Below are 14,752 nucleotides of genomic sequence, written 5' to 3'. Positions count from 1 at the left end.
TCCGATCCTAGTTAAGTAATTGAAGTAACTTATAATTTGGCTCCCAAGAGAAACAAGATAATGTTGTCCTGAATCTTTCAGGGAAAACTATCCTCGTACAACATGCATAATTTACTGTTTAGAAACTTGTTCAGAGGCCAACTAATCTCGAGATTCGAAGTGAGATTTGTAGCAACTATAGATCCCATAATGCTTAGGATTATGAAAAATACTTGCTTATATTTGGTAACGTTTCATTCTACGCAATAATTAGCTTTATTTTATAAAATAGTATACTTTTGTTCAGAAAATTAGGGTTAAAATTCCGCTTACTCTAAATTTTCCGCTTCTTTAACAAACTGTTTAATATCACATAGCGTTCTAATGACTTCAATTATCGCTACCCAACAAAAATAATAATAAATGGATTATAGGCTTTACAGCCCAATTGTCAAAGCTCGAAAATCTTTTCATATCATTCTTACTGACCAACGAAGTGAAAACTCACATTACAGATTTTAAAATCCTATAGTTTAGTTGTTTAAAAATGTCTAGTTGTCTAGAATTAGGTTCGAATTACTTCACTCTTAGCTGTTGGAGTTTATAATCATTTAAATCATTATTAGACAAAAATCTGTGTCCGCTTATTACTGGCGAACCTATGAACCGATTGTCACCAAACCTTGCATGCACCCTTAGGGGCCCACGGAGGGTGACATAGGATAACTGTTTGGCTTTGACCCTCCCCCATCTCCACGTATTATCCTGGAAGCCTATATGTTTTTTTTTTTTTTTTTTGTGCGTTGAACGGATGTATCAGATAGTTATAATATATGAATTTAAAATGTGTTAATTTTGTAGCTGATGCTTATCATGTAAAATGTGTTAGATTAAAACATCACAAAGGTCCTTTATTTTTTTTCTTACTTTTATTCGGGTAGTTGTTATTAATGTTTTCATATTTATTTTTTTCAGAATGTGGGGCTGCAGAACCAATACTAGCGGGTACCTGGCCTTGGACGGTAAGTTGGCAATTCTCCACAACTCGCGCACGCACGCACGCACACAAGAAAAACGAATGTGTGAAAATGTCACAGGTTGAAATACTACAGCTTAAGATGGTACTTGTATATGTAACCCCTTCTCACTGAACTGCTGTTATGAGTTTCACTTGGCGGTATTTTGTGTACTTTTTAATATGAATAATAACTGTTTGAAAGTGTATGCGTTGAGAAGTCAATAAATTGTGTAAACCAGTAAACTACAGTTCCATAAAATACTTCTGTGTAAATTATTGCAAAGTAAATCACTAACACTTACGTTTAAGAAAATATCATTGATGTTTCAACACTTGCTACACTAAGCATGGTGGTGTACTGAGGCTTAATTGCAATCTATATGAACGATGTTTAATGTTTCGTGCTGTAATTGGAATTATCTACTCCATCCCAGATTTTGTTCACTCTGGTGGCCACAACCACACACTTCTGCCACGTGGGGCTTCTTTTTTTTTCACCTTTTTTACGGGAACGGCAGTTGATATAAAGCTGTAGCTGGAAACTTCTGAGCTTTCGTTAACTTCAAATTATTGGTTATTATTTTGATAAAAGTACCACACAATAGGATTAGCTTCATCATAATATCTTTTTTTATTGGAGGGGTTGTAAGGTTCTCTTTCAAGACTGTTATCGAATATTTTTTTTTTTTAGTGGTGCGGAAATCATTTTTGAATTGGTCAAGCAACTCAGAATAGTGTGTAAAGCATCCCAGTGCTACGGGGGGTCTGAGGGCTTGTCCCCAGGAAAATTTTGAAAAATAGGTGCTCCGAGATTGAATTTTGTGCTAATTTTACCATAATTTGTTAAAAAGTATTAATCATTTGCAAACACTTCTTTACGATTCACAAAAATTGTTGCTCACTGGCACTTATACTTACCATAGTTTTTAGCAAGCACAAGTATATATCCTTGCAGATTATACGTGTAATTTATTATGCATAGTTTATACTGATTCATACATACTACTATAAATCTATCTATTTACCAATAAACAATTTTTGAAATACAAGTTAGTTTCAAAAGCTATACAGTTACTATAATTAAATGTTAGTCCGGCGCATATGATTAGTTGCTGTTCCAGACGCTTTGCCCCGCGAGTTCTTCCTGCTTCTGAGAATAATACTGAAAGCTTACTTTGCGAAATCTCGTGTTCTACGCCTTTACATCGTCCAACGATCTCGCTTTATGAATACTATTCCTTGAAAAATCTGGGGCTGTGACAGGTACCTCTAGTCATAAACAGTGTTAAGCATTGCATTGTCAAATTGTTGGAAATTCATCGTAAAAGAAGTATGCAGGTGCTACTAGTGTCGTCTGTGACGCCGCAACTCGCATCTGTGACGACTGTTACTACATTATCCTATAAATGTCATTCTAATAAAGTGAAAATATAGATTCAATTCCTAAATATAGCATGAACTGTTATTTTTTTATTTAAGTTTGTTAATGTTGGTTTGCCAGTATAATAAGCTCAAAGATTGAAGACTTGTTGTCCTATACCTCATAGCATAGAAACTTTAGGCAATATATATAACAAAGATTTCAATTACAGTATAGCTTAAGAATATCAAATTTCCTCGGTAATATTTAATCCCGTACTAGTTGTTTTTGAAACTGGTTTTGACACACGATTTTATACCTGTTTGTTTATTTTTTTCCATTCAGTTACTTTAGTTATTTTTTGACAACTGAAAATAAATAAAAATACCATTTTTACCATTGCTGTATTTATGAACTGTATTAATATGATGCACGAAACATTTATTTACGAAATGGGACTAATACAATGAAATGTTTCTCATTACAATGTAGGTCAGATTTTCTGAATCAGATTCCAACGTGTTATGTCAAGGTACTCTGCTCACTCGACGCCACGTGGTTACAGTCGCCTCATGTGTGGAATTGTACAGGTAATACACCCACTGAATAACTTGTAAAACAAATCTTGTTAAAAACAGCTATGATGTTGTTGGCAACTTCAGCTTCAGTCTTTGTTTATTAACACAACATGCAAATCGTTCTTATAAAGTACAATTAATCCAGTGTATTAAGATAATTAAACTATCTGATGCTTTGTTTGTAAATTGCAGAGGTGTAGCAGTCAAATTAAAGTGGGAGAAGGGGGGAGTTATATGATTGGGCGAAGCGTGGGAACGTGCTTCACAGGCCAACCCAATAAAGCGCCGGGGTCCAGGGCTCTCCATACGGCCCTGGATACTCTTTGGTTCTGGATTAAATTTTACCCATGCTCTTGTTTTTCTTGAATAGTTTGATACATTTTTACTGGGACAGTTTGAAAAGTGCCCCACCCCGCCCTCTACTTACGCCACTAAATTGGCCCTTTATGTTCATTTATTTACTACACGCATTACATGAAATTAACGATTGTTTATTTTTAGCTTGTCAGTTTTTGTTTACCAATATGATGAAAAAGCTAAATTTTGGACTTTTATTACAACATAGCTTATTGTTTGGACTTTGTAGCATAGAAAATTTCGGCTATACACGCGATCAAAATTTAAATTACAGTGTACATTAAGAATACGTAATTTAATATTTTATGCTAGAGATTCCCAGTGACTGAACGGTAAGTATGAGGACTTGTATTTCAAAAAGTCTGTGTTTGATACTTGAGGTGGGCACAGCATAGTTAACCAGAAAAATTTTACATATATTTAATGTCCTTTCATATGATGAATTGTCTCAAGAAATTAGATTTACCCAAAAGTAAACTTTGATGTTCATGTTTGATAATTACTTGAAATATTCACTATATTGTTATACCCCGATGGGACAGCAGTAAGGTTTACAGAGTTAAAACGCTAAAATCCGGGGTTCGATTCCCCGCGGTGGACACAGCAGATAGCCTAATGTAGGTTTGATCTAAAACTAACGGGGAAACTACTAGACTGATTCCCAGTTTGCCCCTGAAGAAGAAAGCTCCACATTTCGAAAGCGCTCGGGTTATAGATTTTATTCATTTGTATCAAGGCTTCTTGAACCTACGTGTTTTTTAACATCATGAAGGTAAACTACTAATTTAACTTAACAATTTTTAAACGTTGTTTACAATGCTGGTATTTTTTTTACTTAAAATGCATTATTATTTTTTGTTACAAAATCACAAATTATTACCCACATTTTTTTTCTCAGTCGTATTAACTACACCCACTAATCCAACAACTTCTGTGCCATCACAAATTGAACAACATCATGCTCGTTCTGGACCCAGCAGTCTTAGCATTATTCAATTTATAAGAATAAAAAAAAAAAAATTCAGATAGTCTGATTCTGAACGAGGCGATATTGATGTTCACCAGTTTTAACTTCATCAGCAATAAATACATTACGCAATATTTTACCTTGTCTCAGCAAGATCCTTGCATTGAGGTAGCACGTAGTTATTTTGTGCATCTGGGACAAATTATAATTGACCCTCAGCTTTAACAAACTAATTCAAAATGAAGAAAGTTTTCTTTTGCACGGATCTTGCTGGTATCTTGTTTCAATGGTATTTTGGGCAGTGTGGACATAATAAAGATTAGAAATGCTCTTCTTTGACGAGAAGAAGGCCTCAACATAGCCTTTCCACTCTAGAAACAGTCCAATAAAACCAGACTTCTACTCGCTCCTGTTGTTCGAATAATTTCTCATTCCTGTTAAAAGGCCCGGCATGGCCAAGTGGTTAGGGCCTTTAGGGTCGCGGATTCGAATCCCCGTCTCACCAAACATGCTCGCCCTTTCAGTCGCGGGGGCGTTATAATGTGACCGTCAATCCCACTACTAGTTGGTAAAAGAGTAGCTCAAGAGTTGGCGGTGGGTGGTGATGACTATCTGCTTTCCCTCTAATCTTTCACTGCTGAACTGGAGACGTGTAGCTTTGCGCGAAATTCAAAACAAACCAAACTAATTCCTGTTAACATGTTGTTTATAAGTAATATCTTTATTACATTTTATAAATTATATTGTCATATTTAAGTGTGACCAACACCAAAACAGCTGTCACCCCTTTTGGTGGAATAGAGGTTTTCATTAGGTATTATTAACTTCTAACGGCTGTGTGAAGAGAAATACTGTAATTTGTATTTATGTATTTTAATGTATTAGATTAAAATTTCAGAATTTTCCACTACTTGCGCATTAAAGAGAAATTCTTCAGTTTGTTACTATTAGCTTTTAATTGTGTACAGCACTGGAAATAGTTTTAATTGTTTTTGTTTTGGATATTTTCACTAATCTACATAAATACTATTATCTGCGCGCTAGTCGCCCCTAATTCTGAATCGCCACACAAAAAGGGAAAGAAGCTAGTCAACAGCGCTCATCGCTGCATCTTAAGCTATTCTAATTGAATATTGGTAGGATTTGACCTTCACTCCCATAATGCATTACGGCCCCGTAGTGCAAAGAGAATTTTTGCAGTAACTGTGTTCTGCACGCTAACCATTAGGCCACATTGACCCCAGTTTTGGAACTAGTTATTTAAACAGTGAATAAAATGAGTATAAAGTACAAATATTATAGGATTGCTCATCTTCTATTCGGTGAAAATGAATTGCACTAGAGTAAAGTCACATGCTTCCCCCCCCTTTTTCCCCCAATTCCCGGTGGCTCAGCAGTAATCTAAGATCCGGTTTGTTAATAAACAAGGTTGGATAAGATTTTATGAAAAGGCGGCAATGAGGTTCAAGTTCGTGATCTGATGCGAGTCCTGATGTGACTAAGTTATAAGTAACATAGGATGAATGTTGCCCGAGCTACTAATTGAGTGGTAGTTAGCAATGCTACAACAACATTAATATTTCGGTTTGTATTGCGTAGTTTCTATGTATTCGTCTAATAATTAAAGCGAGAATTTCCGCGTGCCGTTTATTATTCCTACCGACTTTGTAGCCACTTTGTAAATATGATTCGCAATCTATGAGTACTGTTTATATTCCATCACTTCTTACACATTCAATTACGAGTAATTTTTGTCATTGCAACAACTAATGGTTTACAAGAAGTGCATTTATTACATACCTATATATTCTTGATGCGTTCCAACTTTTTTTCAATTTTTTTCCCTGTTGTACAAAAACAAGTTCTTATTTGGTTCTCTATCAATGTTTACTATTTTACATTAGTAAGTTCCGTAAGCATGTAGCACTCGTTCTTACGTAAATCAGGTTATTCAAAACATTGTTACTATTGCCTATTATGTACACAGTACAGTTGTACGATTCTTTCTCTTTGATAGAAGCGCTTGTTTTTCTGCGTGTGCTTCATAGCGATTGGATTGCAACTAATAAATTATTTTCTTTATGATAGGAAATATATATTTCAATTGACGTTTACCTTAACGTTATAGAATCACATAAATTAGTGAAGTGTTAATTTTCATAGATAGCAATGTGTGATTAAATATTACGTTATCAATAACTAGCTTTTAGAGGTGCTCGAGCCAGTATATTAGATTGGGAATTTGAGGTTTGAGACGTGGTGCTATTCAACGTGGCAGTGCATTATAAAAGTTGCAGTCACTCATATTCGGTTAAAAGTAGCTGCTCAATTAAAACAGTGCTTCCCAGACTGTGTGCCGTGGAATATTTGCAAGTATTAGGTAAATTTTATTCAGTAATGTAAATTAATTAACAACTTAATACATTTTTAAATTTATCTTCACCTTGATACACGGTATAACAGTAATATCTGGCTGTCTAAGTCAGGGGGAGTGCCACTAGGTCTGCCATATGTACTTGTTCATATTGACCGCGAATAGTATGGGACATTAAAAGTGTGAGAGGAGCTGAAAAAGTTTGGGAAGCACTGGCTTAAGTCTCGAGCGCTGACGCTAGTGGCCTTACGTCTGGTCCGCAGCTCAAATTTATGGAAGGCTATGCTTGAACCACAGGAGTCTTTGACCTGGACAATTTTTGTAGGTGTTATTCAGCTAAACCAACTACACTAACGAAATTATTTTTGCAAAATATCATTTTGGAAACAATGCTTTGATTTCGGAAAAAAGTCTCCACAAATAAAATTTCGAAATAGTCTGTGCATAGTGGTGAAATAATATGTGGTCTTCAGTACCGAAGATATCATGGGTGTAAAAGGAAAACCTTTATCTCGCTGCTGTATCTACATATAAATTACTTTCGTAAATCTAATACAAGAAGGCGACCATGAATTGCTGAAAGAGTTTATACCACATAAAGCTTTTTCAAATAAGATAAAAGTTGAGAGAACCATCGAATATTCGGTTGCATACATGTCCAGAATGTGTTACAAATTCGCTGGGCTTGGTGCATACATATTCAAAAAGGACACATTACCATTACTTTAAGATTTTGTTTATGAGTTTCGTATACACGCCTTCAATAACAATTTCTGTAGTTATTGATTTTTGGAATTTTCTCACTTCTGGGTTAATTTCGAAATGCGTGGAATTGATTTTACACAACCCTACTCTAAAATAAGAAAGCTATCTCTAGCCAAATATCGTCTTTTTTCTTTCCATGTTTTTATAGTCCATGCATTGTTTTGTTTGTTATGCTTAAATTAACAATGAGCAGAACGCGATCCATTGTTTAGTGTGCCAGACTGTGAAACCATGATTGCTGCTGGGGGAAGACAAAATTGCGTTCCGAATATTGGGGCAATTGGTGCGTTATAAGAGAAATGGTAAAATCCCATTATTCGAATTTCACGATTTTAGTCAGTGAAATCTTATTGATAACTTGTTTCAATTTGTTTTCCTTTTTTTTTTTATAACTACCATGTAAGTACATGTTTCGTAAGAAAATTTCCATAGTTTGGACTCACCTTACGGGTTGTTTTAAGTATAATTCTCAGAATCGTGCATATGGGAGGTACATATCCGTTTTGTCTGATGGTGCAATCACGTACTGGTGAGACTGTAGCTCAATATCGAAGATTGCGAGAAGAAATAAGATAGCTAAAAGAATTGCGGTGACGTTAAACCTACAACGATGCTCAAACGCCTTTCCCTGTCCGTGAAATAATCACAGCTCTTCGTCATATTTCGTGATTCATTAGACCTTGTAAAAAAAGAAAAAAAAATGTTGGATAATTTTAACACACTACTAGCTGGAAACATTTAATACTCCCATCATTACCAGATGTTCCGGTTATGAAACAAACCAAAAAAATATAAGTTTAAAGTGATTCGATTTGTAAATTAGTTGCTAATTAATTTAAATACATCAATTATTTTCTGAAATTATTTGTGACTTGATGACTTCATTACTGCTACGAGGAGTAATTGAAACTGATAATACATCCTGTTTTGTTTTTTAATTGTATCGCCTTCTCAATATTTTAATTATCAAAGTTTCTGCAACTTGTTTATTTCTTTGCTTAGGGAAACAAATATCTTTCTAAAATGTGTAGTTTAAAAAATTAAAGGGTGAACAAGTAATTATTGCTTCAAAATTTAAGTGTATTTTAATTCATAGTTTCTCAAAATATTACTTTTTACTTAGAATCATGTAAATTAATGAATTAATCAGTTCACATTAAACGATCAGTAACTTTACATATAGTCTTGTCTGTTTGTATAAGTACAAAACTAATATATTGAAAAGTTGTTGCAATTATCTTTTTTGTTTTATATTACTAAGATAGACTTGATATAGTAGTCAGTTTAGTATATTTTGAAAGTGTTAAAAATTTACTGTTACATTACATTATTCAAAGAAACACACGCGCACGCGATCTTTATGAATTATTATTTTTTGTTTTACTGTTGTTTAGTGTTTTCTTGCAAATATTTTAGTATTTTGCTGGACCAATTAATTTTCGTTATTTTAAAATAGTTAATTTTCTTACTTAAATTACATAATATATTGATAATCATATTTGATTGGATTCATATAACAGTATGTAAAAATGCATTTAAAATAATCAGTAATAAATTGAAGTAACTTCTTTTGATCATTTAATTAATCATTACCCACCGAATCATACAAAAATGTTGAAATCGGTAACCCGCCCCCCGTCCCCTAACACCACTGTCCCGACCCTGCTCGTTGTTTAGCTTGCCGAAATGTGGAACAGAAGCTCCATGGTTTGCGTCCCCCTTAAGTTTATTTAAAAAGGAAAATCGCACCCTGCACTTTCGTGCTATGTGAGAGACGGGCAAATTCCACTATTTTAAGTTTGGCAATCGTAGCCTAAGGGCTTACGATGGGTGGTCTTGGCTAACTGCCCTCACTCTGTCATTCCAAAATTAAGGAAGGCTAGTGCAAATAGGCTTGGTGTAGCTTTTTGCGTAACCCTACAAACAAAACTAGCCCTACTGATTTTCAGTAGTTCTAGGTAACGCTAGTAAGAATACAAAATTAGGTTTATTGTTTTGAAAGGAAAACATTTACCTGTTATTTTCAATCATTAGTGTTATTGCTGTATAATAATTTAAAGCACAAATGGAATGTTTCACACATAGAATGTAAATTATTAAAACAACCTGATTCGTCTATAAAGAAAACAGTGACACAAAATACTCACTCATGACACAGCGATTATCATTACAAAAGTTTGTTAGGGCGTCCCGAAAATAATAGTAACAAGTATATTAAAACTGCGGCAATTTCAAATGAATAGCAAGTTATACTCTCAATTATAAACGGTTTAATTAACAAAAATATTGAACTTAAAAAGAGATAAAAACCTCATGTTCATTAACTTCCCCTAACCACATCGCTGAGTGTAAGACTAACTGCCGATATTTTTAAATGTTCACACCTGGTGTAAGAAGAAAAAAAATAATCATTTTCCTGATTTACAATGTTTTTCTAATTAATATATTTTATCCTCCTCCTTATCCTCCACCAGGTAAAGAAGAAAATTGTTACAGGTAAAAAATGCACAACTCTCTGGTCTATCAATTCAAAATTAGGGACTACTAGACTTTAGCAAAAAGTTTATAACAAACAAACAACTGACAGTCACGAAACAGATCTATTCACACTAGTTCAAACGCATTAAAAGCGTTGTGTCGATTTTAAAACAAATCGTTATAAAACAGAATTAAATTGTGAAGGAGTTTCAATGTGCTGTGATTTTATGTTTACACAAGTTAAAGTAATAAAATGGCATGTATTTAGTCATTTATGGTAACTTATTTTCAACAGTACTTTTGATTCTTTGGGTTTAACGATGACCTAGATCACACTATTTAAGTAACAAAAAACTTGCATATAAACAAGCGAAGCTGGTGTCAAAAAGAGAGAGAAGTAGGATCAGTGTTTCAGTATAAAAGTAATGACTTTCTCATCAACATGGCAGTTTAGTAAAACGTGTGTGTGGGGGGGGGGGGTTGAATGTTTTTGGTTGACAGCCAATTTATATTTTATCAATATCATCATAATACATTTACAGCTAATTACCAATAATAAATGAATAACTTTTTTAAGTGCAAGGCTACACAATGGACTACATGCACTGTGTCATGACTGGTATCGAACTCTGTATTTAGTGTTATAAACCCTCGAGCTTACCACTGAGACACTGGGGCTCAAGGAAGAAGTAACTTCCAAAAGTAGTGGGATCTTTTTAATCAGTAAATAGTCTACCATTGTCTCATAAATTTATGATGTAAGATTTAAAATAGAATGCAAATTACATTCTTTCAACCAAATAAATATTTCTTACAGGCAAACTCCAGAAAAACTTCGTGTTGTAGTAGGAAGAAAAACACTCGAAAATGAAGTGCTTTCTATAGATATTCACCCTGATAGAGAGCTTAATTCCAATTTCAACGTAGCACTAATGCAGCTGAAAAACCCGATTAGTTTTGATGAGAATGCTTTGTCCATTTGCTTACCTTCTTCTAATACTTCTTCCAGTTCCTTTCAAGATAAACCAGCTCTTTTTGCAGGTTTTAACCAAAAAGCAGGTAAGAAAGGTGATATATACTTAATATCATGCTTAATGTCTTTCATTTCCCACTCCCATTTCACACTAGTAATTGTGTTTCTATCTTAAAGTTTTATGTTCTCTGGATCTTAAGAACTAAACAATTGAATGGATTAAATTGATAGAATTTTGTGCAACATTAGACACTTGTTTTTCATTTACTTGTTCGGTCCAAAATAAAGATAAAACATTGAAATACTTCAGAGCTCTAGCAGCTTTCATTTTTACAATGGTATTTCAAGAAGTGTGTATTTGTCCAAATACATTTAGTATTGTAAGTACAAAGCTAATACATATATTATGTGCATTGTCTTTGGTCAATTTTATTGTATTAATCTGTAGATGTCTTTCTTGTATCTCGTATATGAATGTTTTTTGTTGTTAATTTTTGTATTTCATATAAAGATATTTAGTTGTTAATGTTGGTTCATTTCTTATGCATGTGTTTGAGTATAATAATTGTTGAGCTACATGATTATTTAATGTCATAATATTTAAGTTGCATACTAAACCTTCACTGTTTGGCAAAGAGCAGATGAACTTTGAGAAGCATGTAACATATCTTTGGAACCCACTTTTTTTTTCTACTTAAATATCACTACCAGTTATTTGTGTGACCAATAGAAGCCAACGTATTGTTACGTCTCCGGTTTTTAATTAATATTTCCGTAAATTCTTTCCAACTAAACTTTAGCGACACAAGTCCTTTCTTAAATAAAACTGGTTTATTTTTTTTTAATATAACTTTACGATACACTTAATTTCAACATTCGCGCTAAAACAAACGCTATAACAACGAACGTTAACTTCATCAATACTCTCTGACTGCAGATCATTTACTCACTACCTACACATATTGTTCCGTCAGGTTGTGACCATCTTATATATACCAGTCTACCCCCAATCTAGTAAATGCTAGGGCATTCACGAAGGAATAGGATATTTCTAGAAAATGTGGCATGATACAAGTCACGTGACTTCGCTGACGCAACAGTATGATAGTCAGATGTAGTATATTTATGATAAACTTGGTTTCATTGAATTAAATTTTAGGTACTTGTTGGGATATGTCTGAAACATCTCTGTTTATGGATGGTAAATACTATCATATGACTAATAAATTAAGGTGATAGTGTTTTATGCCTTGTTCACATGTTTAATAATAGCTTTCATTGTAGTAAATTAGTTTAAATCATAATGTGTGTGCCCTCACTGTAAAAATAATTTTTGGTTTAAATTTTCTGACTCGGGGACTCATAAGTGTTAAGTGTGTAAGGCTTGGTAATTGATAGTGTTAGTTGATATTTACTATATACAGGGTGGTGCAAACTTCATTCCCCATATGGATTTTGAATAAGAAAAAAAATACTATTGTTTATTAAAGTAAATGCCTGAATTGTTGGTCATTAACTTTGAAACAATAACTACTACAAATTTCATTTCATGAGGTGCGACTTTTGCAACACTGTGTATATACAGTGTTAGTAAATTAGTGGTTAATATCAATTACAAGTGTTACACAAGGTAATTGTTACTATTAGAAATGGGGACATAATTTTGACCTTGAGATAACATAAAGACAAAAGTCATAGAATCATTAAATGAACATGAAAGAAATAAAGGCTTTGAGATAGAGTTCCTTATTACCTAGTAGATTAAACGGACCTCTTTTATTTCCAATATAAACATAACCTTTTTTAAGTTCAATAAAATGGACTAAGCTTTATTGCCAAAAATAAAATGTTTAATGTTACTTATGATAATATTGTTTTTTTTTTGTAAAAAAATAAATAAATAAACATAAGTATTGTTACGACAGCGGAAGTCACGTGACGCTAGTAATACGTCATGAGCTTCTAGAAAATTCAGGTTCCTTCGTGAAGCCTCGAGTATTTACTAGATATGCGGCATTCTTGTATATAAGACCGCCTAGAAGTGACAGCAATAATGGCATTGAATTGCAGACAGAGATAGAGACGGACAATTGAGTCGAGCGCGTGAATTATAGCGTTTGTTTAAGTTATAGCGTGACTGTGGAAATTAAGTGTATTGCAAAGTTGTATTGAGAAAGAATAAACTAGTTTTATTTAAGAAAGGACTTGTATTGCTAAAGTTTCTTCGGAAAGAACTTTTACGGAAAATTAACAAACGACTAGAGACGTAACAAATTGGGGTCAGAGAGTGGGGAAAAAAATGGAAACGAGAAGCGGCAAATCAAACTAAAGCTTTGCAGATTTGATGGCAGCAATACAAGAGCAGCAAAAGAAACAAGAAGAACTAGAAAAGAAACAAGAAGAGATATTACAGCAGCTGTGGGAGGAAAAAGAAAATAAACAAAAAAAGAGACAACAGGATTTGCAAGAAAACCTGCAACAGTGGCAGCTCGAACAGCAAAATAAACAAGAAGAGAGATTACGGCAGTTGTTAGAGGAAAAAGAAACAAGAAGAACGAGAAAAGAAACAAGAAGAGAAATTGCGGCAGTTGTTAGAGGAAAAAGAAACAAGAAGAACGAGAAAAGAAACAAGAAGAGAAATTGCGGCAGTGGTTAGAGGAAAAAGAAACAAGAAGAACGAGAAAATAAACAACAAGAAAGTCTCCAACAGTTGAGAGAAAGTCAGAGTACACAAATGGAAAACATTACTAAATTTCTAAGCGAATTAAATACATTAAAGAATGATTTACTGTCTTTTACACAAGGAGGATATATTAACCATGGGCCTAATCAGCCTTAGACAATGGGAAGCCCCTTCCAGACCCCGCAGCTAAACCCTAATGCAGACATCTTCAGTCCTGCTAGAAGTGACATCCCAGATATGAATGTCAGCAATAGGGGTGATACAGTACGTAGGAACCCACAGGAATTCGATGGAAAGGCACCGTGGCAAGCATACAGAGTACAATTTGAGCTCCTGGCAGAGATGAATGAATGGACAGAGGAGCTGAAAGCAGTATATCTGGCAACGAGCTTGAAGGGACAACCACTGGAAATATTTGGACAGTTGTCAGCAGACGACAGGCACAACTATAGAGCATTGGTAGCGGCTCTAGAACTCAGGTATGGAACTCAAAATCAGTCCGAAGTCTACAGGGCTAGGCTTAGAACGTGAGTCCGTGCTGAAGGGGAGAGCCTGCAAGAGCTGGCACAGGACTTGAAGTATGGCACACAAGGCCTACCCAACTGCACCACCCGATCTCCTCAAGTTGTTGCTGATGGATCAGTTTGTAGACGTCTTGGACAGTCCACAACTGAAAATACAAGTAAAGCAAGCACACCCCTCTACTATGCAGGATGCAATGGCCAGAGCTCTTGAATTCGAATCCTACGTTAAGTCCAGCACAGAGGTACCAAGGTTGGTACAGTCATCAGGATTCAGGAGAGATTTGAGGGGCTTTGCTGGCACTGTAACAAACCTGAACACAAGAGAGCTCAATGCCGGCAACTTCAACACCGGGAAGATGCCACAGCAGGAAAGGCTGCTACCCAGAAAGGTTGTTGGAACTGTGGAGAGCAAGGACATATGAGAAGCCAGTGTAAGAAGAATATTACCAATAAGTCAGCCTTAAGGAAACTAGTAGTGGTTCGTATTGATGGACGCCTACCAACTCCAGTTGTGAAAGTCCCAACATCTAAGTGTAAAATGCCAAGCACACATAGTGTCTATGTGACAGGAAAGCTGGATGGCCAAAGGTGCAACTTTGTCACAGATTCTGTGTCTTACCAAACCCTTGTGAGTATCAAGATGCTGGATCACAAAGGAGTACCAGAAGCCATACAAAAGCTCTGTGGTGTGACAGG

General features: G+C 34.7%; 1 protein-coding gene across 7 annotated transcripts in view; it reads left to right on the top strand.

The window, feature by feature from the left end:
- Positions 1-14,752, top strand: part of LOC106458756 (clotting factor B-like) — a 73,357-nt gene that overhangs the window by 45,791 nt on the left and 12,814 nt on the right. For all 7 annotated transcript variants that reach the window (XM_022385060.1, XM_013918305.2, XM_013918302.2 and 4 more), the window contains exons 4-6: positions 955-1,001; positions 2,850-2,947; positions 10,694-10,935. In XM_022385060.1, the coding sequence (XP_022240768.1) occupies positions 955-1,001; positions 2,850-2,947; positions 10,694-10,935 (387 nt within the window). The remainder of the gene's footprint in view (positions 1-954; positions 1,002-2,849; positions 2,948-10,693; positions 10,936-14,752) is intronic.

Source organism: Limulus polyphemus, unplaced genomic scaffold (genome assembly GCF_000517525.1).
Source record: "Limulus polyphemus unplaced genomic scaffold, Limulus_polyphemus-2.1.2 Scaffold509, whole genome shotgun sequence".
NCBI lineage: Eukaryota > Metazoa > Arthropoda > Merostomata > Xiphosura > Limulidae > Limulus > Limulus polyphemus.
The sequence above is the reverse complement of the archived record's forward strand: the minus strand, read 5'-3'. Positions and strand labels throughout refer to the sequence as shown.